General features: G+C 33.8%; 1 protein-coding gene across 7 annotated transcripts; it reads right to left on the bottom strand.

Annotated features, from left to right (window-relative positions):
- Positions 1 to 23: 23 nt before the first annotated feature.
- On the bottom strand, positions 24 to 23,389 carry LRR (capping protein regulator and myosin 1 linker 1 leucine rich repeat protein). Of its 7 annotated transcripts, none has more exons than XR_014878159.1 (29): positions 23,098 to 23,389; positions 22,873 to 22,970; positions 22,114 to 22,164; positions 21,199 to 21,307; positions 19,830 to 19,933; positions 18,701 to 18,813; positions 17,405 to 17,494; positions 16,831 to 17,096; positions 16,490 to 16,677; positions 15,264 to 15,341; positions 12,656 to 12,840; positions 12,026 to 12,177; positions 11,588 to 11,703; positions 11,186 to 11,257; positions 10,678 to 10,849; positions 10,028 to 10,163; positions 9,282 to 9,474; positions 8,816 to 8,931; positions 7,888 to 8,008; positions 7,571 to 7,591; positions 6,827 to 7,001; positions 6,561 to 6,632; positions 5,891 to 6,071; positions 5,612 to 5,658; positions 5,352 to 5,447; positions 4,198 to 4,284; positions 3,144 to 3,285; positions 2,367 to 2,399; positions 24 to 2,006 (listed from the first exon to the last, which is right to left on the bottom strand). XR_014878159.1 is itself a non-coding variant. In XM_085188692.1 (29 exons), the coding sequence occupies exons 1-29, from the start codon at positions 23,156 to 23,158 to the stop codon at positions 1,990 to 1,992; spliced, it is 3,213 nt and encodes a 1,070-aa protein (XP_085044818.1). In that variant the 5' UTR covers positions 23,159 to 23,389; the 3' UTR covers positions 24 to 1,989. The 7 variants fall into 7 exon arrangements, 5 of the variants coding, with proteins under 5 accessions (XP_085044818.1, XP_085044822.1, XP_085044820.1 ...); XM_085188692.1 differs by having other exon boundaries at positions 3,223 to 3,285; XR_014878160.1 differs by lacking the exon at positions 4,198 to 4,284.
- Between the last annotated feature and the right edge of the window lie 6 nt (positions 23,390 to 23,395).

Genomic DNA, 23,395 nt, shown 5'->3' with positions numbered 1-23,395 from the left:
ATAGGTGTAAGTGAAACACAAACTAGTTGTATAGGTAATATATTGTAATTTAAAACAGATTATCACAACGCTCTAGACATAAATTGCACCGTAAAATAAAAGTACCTAAAATCAGTCTGGTACCAAAGAGCTACGAAACCGAATAAATTGGAATGAATATAAAAATACTATGAAATAATTTAGGAATAGTATAATATCGTACATCTACATTTGATTTTCAGTAACTTTACGTGAAAATTCAATAAAATACAGCCTTATGTTCAAAAATTTAAATGAATAATAATTGTTTTAATAGTTTACTCTAATGAACACTTAAAAAGTTACGGGGGCGAGTTTCTACATACGTTTACTAAAAAATCGTAAATTTAACTCTTACGCGAATGAAAATCTAAACCACTCGCCGTTTGAACATTCGTTATAAAATCACACGATCGATCCGAATTAGTCGACTATAATCTGTACACAAAGGAATGTAAAATTGGAAGATATCATGAAAGATTCGAAGAAATATTAAATATCCGTAATTCTACAATATTATATTTGTAAAACAAATTTGTGCGTAATTCGTAGGCCTTTATTATATTATGACTAGTAAGACCAATTAGAGGTTGGTGTCGGCGGCGCGTATGGCACACATTCCCGTGGCACCGTTTGCATGAACAATAACAAGCTATCAAACATCAGTAACAAGAAAGCTTATAAAATAATTCACAAATTGATTTCTGGAAGTCGATGTCTTTACAAAGGTACTCGAGTTACAACTGCACTAATTTAAAAAGTGTAAAGAAAACATTCAATAAAATATTTGGTACATATAAATGCGATAGAAGCAAAAAGCTGTCATGTTTTTAATTTATGACGGAGTTCGATTTGATAGGGAGTGTACCCCAAAAATTAAACTAATGTTAAATATACATAGATAATATGGTGAATAAAATAATGTTTAATCTATGCAAATTAAATAATACTAACTCATCACAGTGAATACAAAACGATTACAGGCTTGACTGGCTTACCTAGCGGTTACTTGGAGTTATTATAAAATATAACTAATGTTAGCAGATGTCGATAGACGCATTTTGAACAGTGTTTATAATAGTCTTGTATATTATAATAAAATTAAATTAAATCAACATCACGCTGTATCCCGCATATAGCAGAATACGCAGAAGGAACCTAGTGTTAAGACACTCCCTTCCCCACTTTTACGCTAAATGATTCGAGGCAATGCATATTAAATGACGTAGCTCAACGCCGGGCTTTTGCCTTGGTGCCACACCGAAGAAATTAAGATATTAATACAAGATAATTCATTCCCCGCAATGGCCATCGAATCCACAAGTCGACGCGTTAGTCATACCCTTGTGCCCTGCGCTACAACGGCCTCGAGTAACCATCTCTTTCGAAAAATATTTTAGTTTTAAAGTAATCGAGCGAACGTTTTCTCTAGTTTATCTTAATTATATTCATAAGGAATGCATTACATACACAAAAATGTAAATATAAATCCCGTACTAATTGACGTCAATATGGTTCAAATAGCTTCAAACAAAGTCCTTTGTCAACCACAATTCTTAGTACATCCATTAAATAAATATCATCAATATTTAAAGAAAAAAACGTAGGTACATATATAAACTACGGTTTCCCAGCTATCAATCCCGTTACTAAGTTTTCATTAGTTTCCTATGAATATTTTTCAAAAGTTACAGTGGATTAACTCTGAAAAAATTAAAATAATCAACCACCAACAGACATATAACATTAATTGTTTCGTAAGTAAAAAAATGCGTCTATCGCAATAAATACAAAACGTACAATAATACAAATCGCAATTCGCAATAAAGGAAAGGTCGATGTGAACTACAACTGTATGTATCGGTACAGTCTACTATGTCTAACTGGCACAATAGTGAGCACGAGAGTAAAGTCCGTGGTGACCCTGCTCATCTTATCACGGGGGCTTCATCACACACACTTGTGCTTCGTTCAGGCCTCTGTGCCTTCTGTAACAATATAGCTAAATTCATATATTTATCATGTATACATGTATATTTGGACTTAATGTATAATTAACGCTGGACTTCAATATTCCAGCTCATAATTTGTTAAAAGTTTTTTTTATTTTCATACCGAAACGGACGTTTTCCAAAATTGGTGACCAAATTACGTTAATTTCTTCTCCATTTTATTCTATTTCTATTATTCACTCTCTACAATGCTGATTAGCCAATAGTTTTGTCTAGCAAACACTAATTGTTTTTTTTATAAATTGAAAACGTTAATAAGTTTTCACATCATACTAATATTTGAAAATACAATAAACAAAAAATATATATAATTAGAAATTATAGTTTTCTACTAACCGGGAGTTAACGGATGATCACGCATCATTGAACCTGTAATATTTAATATTTTATTTATTTATAATATTTTTTTGGTTTCCATAAATGACATCAATTATCTTATTTAATAAGGATAAATATGTCATCAAAGGATTTAGGGCTACACCAAATATCATGCAGTTAAAAATGTAAATTAAAAAATATATTTGGCTTTTGAATTTTTTTTTTTTAATAACTAAACATTAATGTTGCTATGTGGTTTAAATACTGTCAAAAATCGATATTGCAGCTAATGTGACTATTAAGTAATTTTTATGAAGTGATCCGGTGCATTTAATTTTTCAAAAACCAAGTTAACTTTTACTGACATGCTCAGTTATCATTACTGATAATGTTATAATGACTATGGCTTTAGGAAATTATACGTCATGCATGTAAATTTTATTAATTGCATTACCAATACATTTTTATTACAATTATAAATTTAAGTTGAAATATATAATAATTATTATATTTTTTTTATTGTTTTTTCATGCATCATTCATACATAAAAGTTTGTTATAAATTATTCTGAACTATAAAGTCTTATATGTTATGGCTCAAGTCTCACATCAATACATACAATGAAAAGCGCCATAATTATGCCATACTTTAAATTATCACTTTTAATGCATAGTTATATCATTAACGAAAATTAACATATTAATTATAAAGAAAAAATTAAAATTAATATACAAGATTCATATTTCATATTTACATTATTGATCATAAGCAAAACATATAAAGCAGCAAGCATACCTAAGGCTTCAGTTACACTGCAACAACGCTATACAAAGCTATACAATACAATGCTAGTAAATAGCGTGTGACATGTTACTGGTTAGTGCGGCGCCGGGGGTGATGCCCACGATGCTGCCGCCCACGCACGCCTCCACGCCCTCTGTCGACCACCACCGAGATTAGACACTAGTGTTGTGTTTACATGCTTTACACGATATCTTCGTCATCGAATGAACATAAAGCTACCACTAGATCGGAAGGTAGTTCTAAATAAAAATATCGAAACATTCTTTATTTAAATAGACTTTTGCAAGCAATATGAATGAAAGACAAACATTTCGCTACTGGATACAAGGAAGGCAGTTCTGCTGAGAAGAGCCTTTCAACAGTTGCTTTTCTCCATACAAAATAGTATAATGGTAGCTATCCTGCATGAAATTTAAATGATCTTAATTCTACATATTTATATTATTTACTCACAGCTCCATTGATCCTTACATTTAATTATAATTGGATTAATTTTGTATATCTATTAGTTGGAGCTGTAGAAGGTATTATAGTAACTTAATTACAGTTTATGACGCCACTATCATTTATGGCGAATAAAATACAAATAAGAAGTTTGATGTTTTCCTGTTATTCATAAAATTTGTTTTGTACTATTATATTGTATGAAATGAGTTCGAAGTACTTTTAAAAAAGTATCATATTCAAATTATAATATCCATATGATTTATAAATACAATTATTTGTATGGACAACACATCAGATAAACGATTATTGAATCAAAACTACATATGCATTGTTGAGAAGTAATTTTCAATCTTTAAACAGATTCTTTAAAATGGATACTTTCCACATTTATTTATTCATATTAAAAATGTCATACAATATTAAGTTTTAGTCACGAATCTTATTTTAAATATGTCACAAGAATGAACATTCAAATTATTTAATTTAATAAATTCTGAAACAAATAAGTGCAGTTTTGACATTGAGCGTTTAAATTAATAATCTGTGACACACAAGTGTCAAGTGCGACACGTGCATGCAAGCGTGTAGGTGTATATACCTGTAGTGCAGAGCGCGGCGCTGTCCGCGTTGCCGCCGGCGACCGACCACGGCCGCGCCTTGCCGCCGGTGCGCGCGCACCCGTTGCCTGTTACACACGCCACATTCAACACGAACATGTATACAGACTATATAACCAATTATATATATAAAACATATATAATCTATATATTTACATAAAGAGAATGTTGGTTGTATGTATGTATTAAGAATTGTCTGTATACATAAACGTAAGGCTCGCTATACGCACACAATTAGCTAAGCGATATAGATCTAAAACTTTGTGTTACTTTAAATCACTCAAACGATCAAAGAATATACGGGGAAATTGAAGTGCCGACAGATGGAGGAGCGAAAGATCTTTTCCTTAATAAGTACCTAAGAAAAAAGCAAATTAAATTTTCTATTTGCGAGCGTAGAAAGAGCTTCTTTCACTTAATACAAAAGTTTAATCATTTAATCTGCTGTGAAAGGAAACAAGCATTTGTAAAGCAAAGTACTAAAGCTAATTGGAAATTTATTACATTTTAGCTGTGTTAAGGTATCTATTTATATTTCAGAATTTGTGTAAGGAAATGCGTTCAAAAACGAGTAAATATTATTGCAATACTTTCAATTAGAGCTTTTCTCATACATTTACTGAACACCTATGTTATATATTTTACGCTTTTTGGACTACAATAGTACAAAGTCGACGTGAGTACAAGCTGAGCGCACAGTGGTTGAGCAATCACTCCTAGCATATTCACACTTACAACACAATCACAACCCCATAAATACCGGCATAAGACACGTTGGTTATAACAATTATAATTCTATTTTGATAATTTTGGTTAAATTTATTAAATTATTGAACATGTAATTTTTTGGGGAAGTAGAATTAAAAATTAATATGTTTTTGTAATAACCTTTTTAATTTCAATATTTACTTACATATTTCGAGCAAACAATTTAATTTTTGATTTTATAATATTAAAAATATTATCTTAATATTTAATGTGCAATTGTGTATGCGTGTATATAAATTAGAAATAAGTAAGAAAGTATGTATGTGCAAAAACTAAATAAAATTCAATACAAATCAATAATGTCTTGTGCCGGTACTCATATACTTAGTGTATAATTATGAACAATAAAAGAAATAAATGTAGTTACCCATAGTATTAACGTTGTCCGACGACCGCGATGGCGGCGGCGTGGCGGGTGCAGTCTTAGTGCCCACATTATCGGAAGACTTGCATCGTGATACTTCTGTTATAAAATGTTAATAGATAGTATGTTAAAAAATAATAATAATAAGTAATGGTTGGTTATATGAAATCAGGTCTATATTCTGCAATGAGACAGGTAATACTAATAATAGTAAGAGTTCAGATTATTGTTCAATATAAGAATATTAAAAATTTATAACTTACCACATTCTAAAAGCACTGGAGTACTCTCTCCTGATGTCACACTATACCTGTAAAATCAAAAATGCATATTGGTATTGCAAAACATTTTGTGCTGAGCAGTGGAACCAAGTGGAAGTCTTAGAAAATTCTATAAAACAATGAATTTCCGTTGGATTGTTTCATTTCTCCGCTTTAGTAACTAAACAAACATGCAATAATTTTGAAGTACTGTCGTGACACTAGATGAGGTAGATGAAGCCTACCCTGGTATATATAATATAAAACAGAAAGAAGTAGTACATGGTGTCGTCGCGCCTCAGCGTGGGCGAGTGGCGCAGAGGCGAGGGCGAGGCGGGCGAGGCGGAGGCGGACAGCGACGACAGCGAGTGCAGCGAGCGCGAGGTGAGCGGCGTGCGCGCCGAAAGCGACGCCTCTTCGCTGCCCGGCGGCGTGCGGCACGTGCGCCAGAACTCGTCCAGCCCTGCGCACCAAAGAACACATACTACTGTTACACTATATACGTCTCACCGTCACGCGACCCGGTGGCCACGACTCGTCAACTGTAGTGTAGCATTCCATGGATTAAATCCACATATGATGTGGCAGGATGTGGAGTTCAGAGCAGTGCGTGGGAGTTGCGACCCAAAGGTTCCATTAGGGACCCATAGAATTAAATGCACATTAACACATAACTTCAGTGTCCAAGCACCTTTCTTTGCCAAACAAAATAAGAAAGATATTTGAAACGAAGCAGGATTTAAAATCACATACATTGGAATTCGTCCAAGTGCTATGAGATTAAAATTTTGCTACATTAGTATATAATTCTATACATTGATAACCATGAATTACGAAAAAATGTTCATGTTCAATAAATATTCATTATTTCCAAATGTTAAGAAACTGCTTTTATTGGTTTTATTATTTTTATAAATTCGTCTCAGAATGTATTTAAGTAATTGTAACATACCTTCATCTATGTCTTGTGACTGATCAGTAACTGGACGCGACGGTGCTCTTGTCTTTACTCTTCTTGGTCGACCTACAAAATAAAAATACAATCGATTATTTAGTACTTTTTCCTAATTTTGAACTGTTAGTTCTCACTTCTAATCTAAACTCATAACTCTAAAATAAAAATAATATATAAAATTTTAATATATAAATTCAAAATTTTCGTTTTACAAAACACATCACACAACAGACTAATGAAATTTCTATAATTTTCTTATGTACCTTTAACAAGATGCCGAAGTGTATGCGCGGGCAGGTCGGCCAGTGCGTCCGCAGCCTCCGCGTGCAGAGGCGGCAGCGACAGCATCTCATTGCTGCTGCACTGCTGCTGCTCCGCCACCGACTTGGGGCGCACTCGACGCCCGCGCTCGCGACGACGACAGCCGAGTGGCGTCGCCTGTAACCCGTGATACAGTGTTAGAGGCCTTTAAGGAGGATAGGGGGTGGGACAAGGGGGTCCAAAATTCGTGACATCACATGTTAAAATAAAATTTACTAACATAATTTCGGAGATGCTGTTTTATTTTACGACTCCTTGGTGTAAAACGCAAAATATGTGACTTCACAAAATTAGGGGTGTGTCTCGCAAATGTAACAAGTGGATCTGACAGAATAGGAGTGATCTTAAAATTAGTGTGACGTAAAATATGGATGGACTCTTATGGTTTTTGTTTATCATGAATATTATTATTGTTAGATTCACGACAAAGCAGAGGGAGAGTTAAAACACTTCGTTATCCAAATACCGCCCGATTTTCGAGACGTTGCGTGTTAATTAGCGGAACTCAACGCGTTGTCTTATTAACGTTATATTCTGTCATGTACAATGACAGACATGATATTGTTATGTACAATGTTAATTTGTTTAATATTTAAAGAAATATATTATGTATAGTTATTCCTTTTCCAACATTTTATTATTACGTCATATGTAAAATATAAGTATATCCAATAATATTTCCTTACCAAATTTAAATAATCCAATTTCTGTGATTGCATGAAAATCGAGTAATCTATTAATATTAACGGAAGGAAAAGACTAATAGCTTACGGCAAGCGAACACGTGAAGCAAGCAATAAGCACTGTGCAAGCATAATTTAAAATAACGCAAATGTCTTTTTGTTTGAAAGAATTAATGAAATTAATATTTTCACGCTTCGATTAATACGAGAATTATGTGAATTTAATTTGGCACCAAAAAAAGATGTAAAAATATAATTTTGTTTATACAAATGCAATTCAAATATAGCGGAGAATAAACATACAATAACAAGTAATTTACCCCAGAATGTGATATAGGTGATAGTAAGTCGGGCATGTCAGGGTCGGCGATGGGCCCTCGATCTGTGTCGGCACTTTCTACGCTCTCGCACGCTGATAGTGCTAGCCGTTCTACTGCTTCACTGAAATAATTAAATTGAAATATTAATATTTTTAGTTTTTTATATTTCTAATGTTATAAAAATACCAAAAAGAAATTAAAAATACTAAAGACCGAGGCTATTGTGGAACAGCAAGTGACAGTAAATGGGATGATTATATATCAATTATTTTCACCTTCATCATTTATTTTCCCTCCGTTTCCAGTTTCCGAGAAATTTTGACTAAAGTCCCGCCACTTACAGAACGACTGAAGTGTCTTAACGCTAAGTTCTCTCTGCCTACCCTGCTATATGCAGAAAAAAGATTGATGCTACTTTTATTATTAGCTTAAAATAAGCAAAATAAATTTATCCCATTTGTATCCACTGACAGTACACACAATAATATAGAATGCTACAATTCCTTACCAAGGTTAGGTCTTGGTTAGCTGTTAGCAATTCTGCCAATCACCACCCAGCATACAAAAATGAAATATGTAGTTTTTTCCTTAATGTGAAATAACACTTAAAAGTTAAAAATATTTAATAAATAGCATAATCTGTACTTTTTGCCAAAATATCATTCTTAGCAGAGTAGTTGAAATGATCATTGGGTAGTTGAATTTTGTAAAAATCTCTACAGAAATGCAAACAAAATATTTTCGATTTCGAATTGTGACGTAGTTTTCAAAGAACATGCGACTTGGTGATGAGTGCGTTCGGACGATAAGAAAAAGGCATGGGTTCGAGTCCTGCTACGTCAAAATTTTTATACATTTTCTTAAATATTTCGATATATGGTATATTTCACCTTACTTTAAAAAAATTAAAAATATAAAAATGTTTTACTTAAGCAAATCCTGCAGCGTGATATTACAGGGCGCCATGGCGTCACGTACTGCTTGTAACGTTACTAGTTCGCCGCTACCGTTGCCGCCCATAGCCGCGAACACTTCGCTGCATCTCTAAAAATACATTATTATTAAATTAGAAAAATAAAAATTGAGTGAATGGCTTTATTATAAAACCTTACGTAGGTTAGGATATAGATGTAAAATATGTATTATTAGATATTTTTATTTCGCTAAAAATGACATGGTTACCTTTAATAGTTTTATTTAAGTAATTTTGCATAATAATTAATTTATAACTTAAATTACATATATCTTGCAAGACCTTACTATATATGTACTTTAATTACATATTTAAATTACATATATGACCCGCTGTTGGTTTGTGGACGACTGCCGAGTCTTGCCAAGCGAATATATACACTATTACATGTAGAGTGCAGCAAGAAATTGACAAATAATACTTGTAGATACTGATGCAAGAGGTGGTGCGCGGCGGCGGCGGCGCGTTCGGTGGCGGCGGGCAGAGGGGGCGGGGGTAGCGCGGCCGCCGCCTGTGCCGCTAGCGCCGCCGCCGCTTCTCCACCCGCCCACGCGCGCTCCAACGCCAGCGCGCGCACTCGCCCGCCCTGCCCCAGCGAGTTGTTTGTGGCTAGCCTGTAACCACTCGATATCATTTAATAACAATACAAAAAGCAGCCGATAAATGTATCTTTTCTTATTTTCACACATCTCAAGAAAATACAAGGTAGGCAAAGTAGAGAAAGCTAGCGATCTTCAGACCCTAGTAGGCGTGCATTACTTCAAATAGAACTCCAACGGATAAATGTGGTTAATTCGACCACATTTGACTCCACAATGTGCCTAACCGACTCCCACTGCCGGGATTCACAAATATCTGGGTTATGGTCTTATCACTTGTTTTCATCATCACTTTTAATATTTTCTTCATGTTAATTTTAAAAAATCTTAAATATAGAACATATTTAACATACATATTTTTTATTTTGATATTCACACCACGTGCCCCATAATTTTCGGTTCCTTATTTTCCCATCCTATTTTAAAGTAATTGCGTTTTAAATGACGCTGCACACTGTCTTGTTACCAGAACGAGAAAATGCAAAATGAATCATTCCTCTGAATGGGAGTTGAGTCCCACAGACAAACACCACAGTATACAGTCAGGCGGTCGATGGCGACGGCCTACCTCTCATGCAAGTCGCGCCACAAGGCGGCGACGCGCTCGGAGGCGCCGCGCCCGCCCGCCGCCGCGTCGCAGCCCGGGAACTCCACGCGCCGCACTGACACGGAGCGACGCAGCGCGGTCGCTATGTCTGTTAGTCCTGTATCATACAAATATATATATAAAACTGTTAATGTATGTATTCACTTTTAAAATTCTCATAAATATTTTTTCAGCTTCACGCTGTAAAAGACATTCTTTCATAAATACGTAGGTAAAAAAAGTATATTTATTACTTGGTTTCTTGTGTTTTCAATTTATTCGGCAAAGAATTTAATGATCATTTTTGATACATTATAATATTTTTTTATCTTCACACTGTATCCGAAATATCTGCTACATGTGTGATACAGCATGCACAGCAGCAAGCTGTTCTTCTGCTGCCACCGAAATTAGACATTTTTTAAGGTTCAAAATATTATTCAATTAGATCATTACAAGCACTTTTGAATCGTCAATACACATACATAAAAATGTCGATAGAGTCACTCAGGAAGGTACGACAGGTTCAGAAGGCAGTTCTGCTTTGTTTTTTGGCGACATGTGGTGGAAAACTGTCTTAACACTAGTACCTGTACTGTACCTCTGAAACCCTCCAATAAATGTTACCTTACCTTGTAAACTAAAAGCGTTCCGGTCGATGTAGAGCGTGTGCAGCGTGCAATTGCACTGCAGCGCCTTGGCAAGCAGGCGAGCGCCCGCGTCACCCGCCAGGTTGCCGCCCACGTCCAGCACGCGTACGCGCCGCGCGCCGCCCAGCGCGTTCAACAGACCGTACAGGTCACTCTGCCAACACATATTAGTTACAGTAGCTGCCCTGAAATTAGCTATAGACGACTGCTCTGACTTCGTTTTAGTATTATTTCGTAGTTTTGATTATTTTCTCCCCAAGTGAAAAATGCAGAAAAGTTCAGAAAACTTTACTTCAGGGCTACGACGACTCGTCAAACGTACAGCATTATTTTCTTTAATTTTTTAAATGTTATTCCACACTAATGATAGCCAGATATTTTAGGGACCGTATAAAATTTTAGCTTAGCAGAAACCGAACTGGCTTATCTTTTACATAATAAAAAAATATATAAAATTGTTATAAAAAGAATATAATTTCTATAATTTTACCTTAAGCTTACAATCACTGAGATCTAAAGTAGTTAACGCCGTATCTGGCTCCTGGAGCACGTGCACTAACGCCTACGAACAACATTATTTTATATCTATTATTTTATGCTTACTTAATAATTAGAGGATTAGAAGCCGTCATGGCGCAATGGAAATGCTTGTTACTGTGACACAACGGCTGTAGGTTCGATTCCTAGTTGGTGGAATGAAATATTTCATTTTCTACTAGTGAGTTCTATCCCGAACTCACAATAACTCGCGTTTACAGTCACGCACTTGTGCCTCTGTGCCACAAGTGGCATAACAGTGTGATGCTATAAAAAAAATTATTATATATTTAGACAAACAACACACAAAACTAATATGATGATATAATACTTGACATAATGAAGAATATTTTACCTGTATTAAAGGTGGCGCATACGACCTTTTGCCTGTTAGTTTGCTTAACGATAGCTGTGTTATGGAGTGATTTTTTCCTATTGCACGAACTATACCAGATAATTCAAATTCCATACCTGTTGACAATAGGATTGTATTTAGTAAATTATAATATTATAATATACATAATTTGTTTTAACTGTAAGAAATCTATTATATTAATGATTATGTTTAAATATACGATAAGAGCGCTAGCCGTGAAAAGTTGCTTACATACTTGTTTCTTTTTTGATTTGAAACTGTTTAGACTGTACACATTCGGTCTGTACCGTTTTTCTTAAAACTATTTACATAATTTTACAACATTTTTTTTTAAATAATAACATTTATTAATTAACTTTGTATTATTATTTACTATAACTATGCTTCTTAATGAACATAATATTTATATATACTGACTGTTATCAGACAGATCCAACGCCTGCAAACATCTCACACCATGTATGCAGGATTCTAGAACATGCGCCGCTTGCGATGATGCCAATACGCCAGCCAGATTTAGTTTCACGCCAGCTGCACTCTCGTTGCACGCCAGTCCCAGAAGAAGGCTCCTGAACGTTGATAGCATTTACAAATACTTTAATTTTGTTCTAGCTTTACGCTTTTTCGCGCAAAACAGGATAGACAGAGGGAAACTGTTGTTAGGGCACTATTTTTTTAACATTGCGACCAATTTCGAGAATTTACGTGTGAAAGAACTCAATGCCATGCTGTATTTTACCGAGGCGGAGAAATGCAAATAGATTTTAATATGAGCAGGTATTGAACCTATACTAACTAAAATATATATAGTCGTTTATTTTTAGCTAGACGTTGTATCCTACGTATCACACATTGTAGGTAGAACTACACATAGTAACAACTTGAAACTACATAACAAGACACTCTATTCTCAAAGTTGGAGGCACTGTGTCTAGAATGATACATACTTTATCCTATCAGAATGGTGAAATAAAAAACATATTTAACTTCCACAGGTAGGGATTGAGTTCATATAATACGATAGTGCGCACAAAGTAGTAGACCCACTTAAGCGCGTCGGGCGGCATCTTGCAGTAGGAGAAATCGAGATCGGCGAGCGCGAGCGCGGCCGTGAAGAACTGCCGGAAGGAGGGCGGCGGATCGCGCGCGCGCCGCCCCGCGTACCACGGGTTGCGTCCCACCAGCAGCGTGGCCAGCCGCGCCGCGCACCCGCGCAGCAGCGCGCCCCACATCTGCCACAGAACAACAATACTTATGTTATTCCATTAAAGATTATTTATTATTGAAATTATTTATTTCCTTGACTGGGAATCGAACTCACAACTGGTTGCGTTTACACATGCTTGAGCCCCTAGGCCACAACTGGCCTCAAGTTACATACATACATATGCAATATTTAGAAATGATAGATAATGGTCTTTATCCGGTCATTGTGCCAATTAGGAAGATTGTATCGCAGCTATAATAATCATTTGAATCACTTATAAATGGACTTGAGCCATATAGGGATCGTTTTGTCAATCATCATAATCCTTGACTGCTATCGTACAAAGTGACAGTGACATTATGAACCTACTTTCAGAGTATTTAAGTAAATTTGCAAGTTAGTCATATAAATTATACCGGATCTGTAAATATATAAGAAAAAATGTATTTGGCGGCATTTAATTACGTAATAGAACTGTTTGTCTGTGCGCGTGTTTACACTAATCTCAAAATTGGCTTAACCGATTTAACCTGTGCCTACTCTGCTGTGTGCGGGCTACAGCGTGAATAATAATATATGAATAAAAAAGATATACCTTTTTAAAGAATGTTGATCGACAAAATTACTATAAATAGCTGTCTCATTGCATTGGCTGAAACTTTTCAATATACAGTGGGTAAAAAAAGTATTTGCACACCTAATTTTTTTGAAGTTACACCTAGAAAAACACAGAATGATTTCAGTTAATTATTGTATTTAATAGCTTAATCTATATATATTTAGAATTGATTATTAAAAATTCTTAGAAAACAGAAATAAAAAAATTAGATGGTAATAACACCTTTTTTTAAGTCAAATAAGTATTTGCACACCAACCATTCCCTAGATACAATGTTATTCCCGCAACATTTTGTCACTTTAGGTAAAATGTGAACATTGTATGTATACATGTGAACATCGGGAAACGTATTCTAATAACGAGACATTTGTTTAGTGTTCAGAAAAAATCTTGAAGCCAACATGCCGAAAGAATTTGAACTGTCGTTATCGACGCGTGAAGAAATTATTTTACTCCGTAATGAAGGTTGAAGTTATCGCCAAATCGGGTCAAATGTAAAGTTAAATTACTCGACTGTGTAGTAAATTATAAAAAACCGAGAAGAAATGGGTAGTGTTGAAAATAAGGAAAGGTCCGTTCTTCCGAAGAAGCTCAGTACGAGAGAAAGGCGACAAATTTTAAAATCGGTACAAAATAAACCATTTACAAGCGCTCAAAGCTTAGCAAATGATATCGCATCAAGTTCAGGTAAGGTTGTCTGTGCCCAAACTGTAAGAAACGTACTGGGTAATGGTGGTCTTCGTAGCAGAACAGCGAGGAAAAGTTCTTTCATAAGTGAGGCCAATATAGCAAAAAGACTAACTTTCGCGAAAGAATACTTAAATACCCCTTTAGAATTTTGGTACAATTTTATTTTTTTCTGGCGAAGGCAAATTTTATCTTTTTGGAACGGACAGACAAACATTTGTATGGCGCAAGCCAAATACTAAAATTCAGGCGAAACATGTGCATAGTACAGTCAAACACGGCGGTGGTCTTGTGATGGTTTGAGGCTGCATGACAGCAAATGGTGTGGGAAACTTGGCTTTTATCGAAGGAATAATGAAAGCAGTAGATTACGGTAAAGTGTTCCGCGATATTTTGTCTTGCAACGCATCAAAATTAGGCGTAAGTGAGACATACTACTTTCAGTAGGACAATGATCCTAAGCATACAGCTATGAAAACCTAAGGAATGGGTGATGTACAATGTTCGTAGAATGCTGAAAACTCCGCCATAAACGCCAGATATCCACCCAATTGAAAATTCATGGCATCTGCTGGATTAAAATTTGAGGAAAATGAAATTTTTAAATAAAAATGATTTGAAGGGTGCTTTGGTGGAGAAATGGGCTCAAATCTCGATTTAAACAACGTCCAAATTATTGGAATCGATGCCAGGGAGATTGCAAGCCATCACTGATGCTAATGGAATGCACACAAAATATTAAGTGTCTTTTCTTTCATTTATTATTGATTTTTTTTACAAAATACGTACAAGCCGGTTGGTGTGCAAATACTTATTTGACTTTAAAATATGTGTTTATACCGTCTCATTCTCTAATTTCTATTTTCTGAGAAATTTTATTAACCAATTCGAAATATATATAGATTAAGCTATTAAATACAATAATTAACTAAAAGCATTCTGTTTTTTTGTAGATGTAACATCAAAAAATTAGGGTGTGCAAATACTTTTTTTACCCACTGTAGGTATATTGAAAATTGTTTTAAAAATGATATTACTATTAGAAAGCGAAAGTAATGCAGATTAGTACATTAATTATTATATATTACAATCGGGCAAAGTCGCGAGCGGGTCTCTAAAAATAATATTTATGATTTACTTACGTTTTCAAGAGTTGTTTCTGTGTTAACCAAATTAAGATGTGTCAACACATTGGGTTGCGCTAGAAAATTATACAGGTTCTGTAACAATTAAAAACGATATCTTCAACGAGTTTTAATATACATTTTTTTAGATGTATAATTAATTCAATATTGAAAATTAAATTAGTAAAGTAAATTAAAAAAAAAATAAAGTAAATTTTAATAACTAGTCAAATGTAAATATTAATAATAATATTAGTACACGCGATGAAATGTCTTCTGCCACTGCTAGATTACGCTGATGTTTGTTATCCTGATGCTAATGAAGAGGTTCTCGACAAACTTGACCGACTTCAGAATATGTGTATTCGCTTTATCTTCGGATTACGCAAATTTGACCACGTGTCTGATTTCCGTCGACAACTGAATTGGCTTCCTGTGCGTTTACGTCGTAACCTGCACATTCTCACTTTGCTTTTTAACATTTTAAAGTCATCCTCTCCTCCTTACTTAAGGGAGCGTTTTCAACTGACACTTCCAAGTGAAAGACCTGTACGCTCATGTGTAACTCAAAGAAAGCTTGAGTACCCTATATGTAATACCTTTTTCTATGAAAAATCCTTCACAGTTCAAGCAGTGCACTTATGGAACTCACTACCTAACTCTATACTGTCGGGCAATCCATCTCTAAATACTTTTAAAATCAAACAAAAACAACATTTTCTTCATCTTAATTAGAATCTTTAGTAGTCGCTTTGTCTTTTTCTTTATTAATTTTCTTTTTCTGTTTCAACTCTTTTATGTCATTGTATATATTTATATGTTTGTATGTGTGTATGTTTGTAAAAGTATATTTATGTAGGTATAGGAATATTGATTAATATTATGTATATTTGTATGTAGGTTTATTATTATTATTATTATTAACATAACATTAAAATACCGCACCCGAATTATTTCTTATAACATCTCCTACATTCAAGGGTTTCTGGTAGAGATCTCTATTAGAGATAAGTTATCCTTTGTACACTTTTTTACCTGTTGTTTTAAGTTTTCTGTACATTCTATCACGTGTGGTACATAAATAAATGAAAAAAAAAAAAAAAAATGTCTTCAAATAACATTAAAAAAACATTTATAATGTATAGGTCTGTTCATTATTTTCAAAACGAGCCAAGATTAGATATAAGATTTAGAATTAGATTAAAATATAACCAATATATTATGTCAATGGTATTATTACTTACATGTACGTCGTCCTTTAGATTGTTATGCGACAAGTCGAGGTGTGACAGCGTGGACAGGTGGCACGAGGTGTCGTTGAGCATGACGGCGAGGTGCAGCACGCTCTTGCCGGTGAGGCCGCACTGCGACAGCGCGAGGTGCCGCAGCCCCTCCGGATTGTTGCACAGGCCCGTCAGCACACTTATTGCACCTGGGTACCAAAATTAATTTCAAAGTTCTTTACTTAAAGTATGAATAATATTTGAAGCGATTTGGGTATATTTTTTAATATGCCAGATTTATAATTTTTCCTTGTCATTAAAATGTAATAATAACACAAACTGTATCTAGACATATATAGCACCTTTGTCCTCAATATGGTTCTGCGACAGATCGACAGTGTGCATGGCAGGCGGGGCGCGCGCGCGGGCCATGGCGTGGCCAAGGCGCGTGGCATGGTCGTGGCGCAGGGCGGCGGCGCGCCACGAGAGGCGGCGCGGCGGCGGCGAGGCGGAGCGCAGCAGGCGCGCCACCGCCTCCCACGCCTCGCCGCCCACGCGCACGCCGTCTCCGCACACGCCCTCGAACCACGTGTTGTGCTGCAGCGCCATCACTAACGGGATTAGGTCTCTGCAAGCAAAACAAACATTGTCCCACTTGGAGCAGAAGAAGATATTCCGTTCATGCACCTCTTGCTATTTGCCGCGCCTTGTCTCATGTAATTCATTTCCTGAAGTGGGAATCAAACCTACAACCGTAACATTTACAGTCAGGTGATGTGCCTTTGACCACAAATGTATATATTCAAATAATCTCTGCGTCGTTGAAAAACAACACATTTTAATTATTACCTTTAACACATAAGTTACATTATAGCAGTGTTGATAAACAAATATTTAAAATTTCGTAAAGAAGCATACTTTTATATTTTACTATACCTCTGATCCAAGTGGTCAAAATCTTTTAAATGTAGCATCCTGATGTCATGCGCCAAGTATATCGTATCTATATCCCACGCAACTTCAGCTCTGAGGAAAACCATTCAAACTAGAACACACCTAATTGTATATGATATATACTTTATTATATATTATTTTTACCGTTGTATATTATATTATTTCGTTCATCCAATAAAAGGTAATTAATTGGCTCAAATAAAATGCCCTAATCTTATTTTGACGCTAAAAGATGCAACGTTTTGCACCTAATTATTGAAATTTTTTTTTTAGCTTGACGCTGTATCCCGCACATAGCAGAGTAGGTAGAGAAAGCCTGAGAACCTAGTGTTAAGATACTTTCATTCCCCGATTTACGCCTAATTTTTCTAGCATTGTGTATTGAATTCAACGCAGTGCTTCGCCTCGGCTGCCAAGACCGATCGACCTTTCTACACATCCCGAAACTAAACAACTTATGAAATTACTCATAGGTTTAGCATATATGTATTATCAGGATATGGTCAGATTCAGATCGAGTATCAGACTTTCCTAAATTTCGACATAACGATATGGATGATGGATGGATGGATGGATAAAAATAATGGTTAGTAGTATCTGTTCTAAATATACACGTACACATGTTTATCAGTTTACATGTTATCTCATTCAAAATTAAATTTTGGATATGATAACATGTACTACGAATTTTAAATAAAACATAATTTTAAGCATGACTCATAATATTTTCTAACAGATTAATATTTACTGTTAGTGTTAGTGAATATGGTTGAATAATATTGCCGAATCTTCATGATTCGACAATATTATCGATTTGATTTTTAGGATTCAAAATGGGTATGATTCAAATACACAATTTTCTATACAAACAACATATACAAAATATAGATACAAATCAATTTTTAAACACGCTTTACCATGCATAGCAGGATGGGCAGAAAGAACCTAGTGTCTAGACACTCCATTCTCGACTTTCCGTCCGAATCCATGTTTATGTGGTAAATGATGTAACTTACGCCACGATAGTCATAATCACGTAATAATATTATTCGATCTTCTAATTTAAATTCTTCAAGTTTATCGCTTGCAAGTGTGAATTTATTTTATTCTCACTACGCTCAATGTGTATTTTTTTAACTAAATCTAGTTCTGGTGGCCGTGAAAATTTAGTTCATGAAAAGACTTGTTGACTTGATTAACTCTAGATTACGACTTTTACATTTTAAAAATAAAGAAAATTAATTAATTGAAAACATTTTATCAATAAAAAAACCTCACCTAAAAGGAGTTTGACAAAGATCACACATTGCAGCATATTGGTTGGAAAAATCTCCACACGTTGAATGTTTCCTCGTACCGCTGACGTGTTGTAATGGAAACGGTAAATTTACCTGAAATTGACATAAAATCATTTCTCATATAACTATTTACAGTGAAATGATGTCGAAATCATGATGTTTAGAAATTTAAAGCCTCATTAAATAACGGTACTAATATTAATTGGTAAGTAACAAATAGGATTACAAAAGAATTTAGTACTAACCAATTTTTATGTAGCTCACGTCAAATATTTTATATGAATTAATGAAGTGAAACAGCACGCATATTTCCCATTACTAGATTTTGTCGATATTTTGGTTCAATAAGGTTACATATACTTTTACGACATATTTACATAATTTACAGTTACGAAAGCTAAAATTCGTGATTATATAAGTAAATATGTAATATTACCTAATTTTTTTAAATATCATTATGGAATAGGCGCGAAAGTCGTAACTATTGCAGTAATGTTTGTACCCATATCATTTGAGAAAATCTCGTTTGGAAATTGGGTATTAAAATTATTTTTTGAACTCAAAAGACTACTAACATACTATTAAAATACTTTTTGATCATAATGTTTACATAATCATATTAATAAACATGAAAGATTTTTTTAGCATTTAATGTACCTAAGGATCAAAACAAAAGTACTAATAAATAATAATTAAGAGGCACATGTTATTTTCATTGTACGACATACTTATTTTTTTATTGTTAACCAAACAGCATATAGTGCGGCAACTCAAACATACTAGGTATGGTATAATTAATAGTAATTAAAATAATCATGATGGAAGTGGAGTTAACGAACTAATTAAGTAAATTTAAATTACCACGGCGTAATGAAACGAAACTGTTAAAAAATTAGAAATTATATATTTTTTTCAACTTCACGCTGTATCCCGCATGTAGCATGATAAGCAGAGGGAGCTTAGTGTAAAAACGCTCCGCTCCCCACTTTTCGCCGACTTTTGGAGTCTCACTTTGCCTCGACACGAGAGCGGAAAAATAAAAATATTTCCTTTCCTCGAATGGGAATCGAACCCACAGCCTGACGCGTTTACAATAATACTGAGCAAACCTTTAAAACGATGTCCTCCATGGGCACATTAGGAAACAAGTCGTCAAACGCGGCTATCAAAGCGTGGATAGCATTTATAACACCTTCCGAAGAGCCTTCTTCGCCTGAAATTCGATATGTAATAGTTACTTAAGTATGCTGTTGCGTACGTTGTTTTCTTTTTTTTATACTTTCATTAGTTACGTCACAATAAAATGCTATAATATAATACGAGGATATAATATAAACAAAAAAGGTTTATCAATATCCACCGCATGATGATTCAGAGTTTAAAGTATGGTTTATCAAATATTGACCGGTCCTAACCGTTTAACAAGTAATTTTATTTCGTGAATATTATAAGTACCAGAGAGAGAGTTATTACAGAACCAGTTTAAGCATATTTACGTATCTATATATATAAAAGGACTTGTCCTCACTGACTGAGGTAAGATGCACGCACAGCCGTAACCGCTGTGCGTAGAAACGTGGAATTTGGACAAAAGTTTACTTTCGTAATCTGGACATCCACTAAGAAGGGATTTTGAAAAATTTTAACCCTAAAGGGGTGAAATAGGGGCAAAGTTTGTATGGAAAAAATTTAAATCGGCACCGATTTTTATAAAATTTGAAATTTAGATTTTTAAAAGTATTTAATTGAACACGTATTTCATCGTTTTCCAGAATTCTCCCCCTAAGGGTGCAAATAAGGGGTTGAAAGTTTGTGTAGGTTTTTTTAAATTGTCACCAATTTTCATAAAATTTGAAATTCAGACTCTTAAACGTATATAATTAAATACATGTTTCATGGTTTTCTAGAATTCACCCCCTAAGGGTGCAAATAAGGGGTTGAAAGTTTGTATGGAAAAATCTTTAAATCGCCACCGATTTTTATAAAATTTGAAATTTAGACTTAAAAATATTTCATTGAACACATGTTTCATGGGTTATTAGAATTCACCCTTAAATAGGCAAATTATGTTGCGGGCGCTTAAAAAGGAATAACGAACCGCAATTCGAAAATTCACCATTAATTAAGAACCTAATATAAATATAATTGGATGAATCATCTATAAAATACGAAAAAGAGACCAGCCGTGGCGCAGCGGCCTAAGCGTGCAACTGTAAACGCAACAGGTTGTTGGTTCAATTCCCACTCGAGAAAACTAAATATTTAATAATTTCATTTTCCCCGCTCTGGTAACGGGGCAAAACGCGGCGTTGAGTTTCGCTTTTATTTCAACGCTTTATATAGAAATGTAAAAAACCAAATATCAAAATTAGCGTAACACTATTCTAAAACAGATATTTAAAGGAAAATCCGGTATAATCAATTGCATGTAACAAATATGGGTGTTAATTAGCAAACAATAGTCAATTAATGTCTTACCTATAAGAATCGACACCGGCTTGTGTTCGTGTATGAGCGTTATGGACAGATGATTCGCCTTCTTACTCTCTAACGCTTCTATTTCCATTAAATGAAATCCATTGTCAATCTGTACACACAATCATTACAATATAAAGTATGATTATAAACATTTTATTGTTTTAATACAATAATAGCTGTGTTCATTCTTTTGAAGATATTTTATATTTTTTTATTGAATTTGTTTGCGTGCACATTTTTTGCTGTTTAGTTTACATAAAATATTTACATGAAGCAAAGCAAGGATAGTTAATAGTATTACAATTATTGTAAGTATAATGATAACTATTGGGAGTAATCTATACATATAATAAAAATGTAACTTATCGCTGTCTGCATATAAAAGTTAATTATATAGAAAAAAATGTCATTTGATTCGATCAAAGTAAATAAAAATAAATAATTAGGTTGTGCATGCTGATCTAAGGTAAAGGAAAAGGTTTAATATTTTAAGAAACATTTTGCTTTCAATTTAAGAGTAAAAAATTTATTAGGTTGATAATCTTTAAGTTGACTGCAAAAGTAAAGTAGGAGGAGAATGCAGGTTGTGGGATCAATTCCTACTCGAGAAAATTAAATATTTAATATTTTCATTTCTTCATTCTGGTTGAAGTTTGTTTGTGTTTAGTTCAACCACTGAACACACCTCCACATTTTGTTGGGGAGCAAAGTACCATAACATTAGGATGCTGCTTACCCTCCCTCATGGAGGATACAGCATGAAGCTATTATATTTCTTCATCATTAATTATTAATTTCTAAGCTATCATAGAAAAAAGTCTGGCATGTGTCATTAAAAAACATGTTAATAATGTCAATATCATTAGTTTATCCATATTGTAAATGTACAAGTAAATATAATTAATGAATACTCACTCTGGTTGGTACTTTTGTAGTTGTTATGAAAACCCTAAATGAAGTTACAACCTGAAAATAAAATGGAATATAATGATGTGCGATGTATAGTAACAATATATGATTATAAAAATAATTTATATAAAAAATTAAATATGTCAAGGAAGAGCTAATAAGTTATATCAACATAGAAGCATTCAATAATCCCACAGCATCCAAATTTAAGCTTTCTAAGCAATAAAAAAAATTACAGATTTCAATTAGGGATTTTAAACTTAAAGTTAAGAATGATATATTTTTGAATAAATCATTAGATGTATTAAAAAACTAAATGACTTGTACATTTTTTTTTAAATATATATATTTATATAGAAAAATTATGGTTAAGACAAAGTATCTTAAAATAGCAACATTGATGCGATGTGGGTGTAAGCTCCATAGGGACTACACATACAAACAACTAGTACATAGATATGAGACACACCTTAGTGACTCATGCTATTGTCCAGAAAATTGATCAGTTACACTGGTTAAAATTTATCATGTAGCATTGTGTATTACTATTTTATACAATTTTTTTATGCAACAATAAAAATGTTCAAATATTATATTAACGTGCTTAGTTAGTTAGTTGCTAATATAATGATACGGTGGAGTAATCACATAAGTAAATAAACACATTTCTCATTTTTTACATAACAGTATTACAAAATTTATCTTGATCACATTTTTATTATTTACGTAGTAATATTTATATACTTAAAATTAAATTAAACTTACCAATACACGATTATCCACTTTATCTCCTCTTGATTCCATACGAATAAGCGATTTATAAAGTATTTTAACATTTTTTCCTAAAACATTGCCGATGCTCTCTAAAACAAATAAAGATTCGATAAAAATAATATTTAGTAAGAGATACTGATACCGCGACATATTTGTCAACATATTTTTGTTACTAATATTTCATCTGATATTATTTGATTTTATAAATATACATACCGCTTAATTCATTAGATATTTGGGATTTTGTTGACATTTTCGCTATTTTCTTTAATGTCATCACTTTAACGAAAAATATATTTTCTTATAACTAACAACACCCATAATCGTTAGTAAAGTTATGAGTAAATATTACGAATAACTTAAGTTTAAATTAAAATATATCATTTAAGGAAAGAAAAATACATTTCAATTTATTAACTTATGATTTTAGTATTGACTAAAATTCACAACACCAATCACCATACACTCCAACTCACAGAATAAAAATTCTGCAAGTACGAACTACGACCTTTCA

Source organism: Heliconius melpomene, chromosome 7 (assembly GCF_056956725.1).
Source record: "Heliconius melpomene rosina isolate 202511_hmr_F chromosome 7, ASM5695672v1, whole genome shotgun sequence".
Lineage (NCBI taxonomy): Eukaryota > Metazoa > Arthropoda > Insecta > Lepidoptera > Nymphalidae > Heliconius > Heliconius melpomene.
The sequence above is the reverse complement of the archived record's forward strand: the minus strand, read 5'-3'. Positions and strand labels throughout refer to the sequence as shown.

Bases quoted from the DNA above. Each gene is read 5' to 3' on its own strand.
- LRR (XM_085188692.1), bottom strand. From the start codon at position 23,158: ATGACATTAAAGAAAATAGCGAAAATGTCAACAAAATCCCAAATATCT. The intron at 21,308-22,113 runs GTGAGTATTCAT...TTGTGTGTACAG, and splicing joins CTACAAAAGTACCAACCAGA to ATTGACAATGGATTTCATTT. The intron at 17,097-17,404 runs GTATAGTAAAAT...TTTTGCTTGCAG, and splicing joins TTTGACCACTTGGATCAGAG to AGACCTAATCCCGTTAGTGA.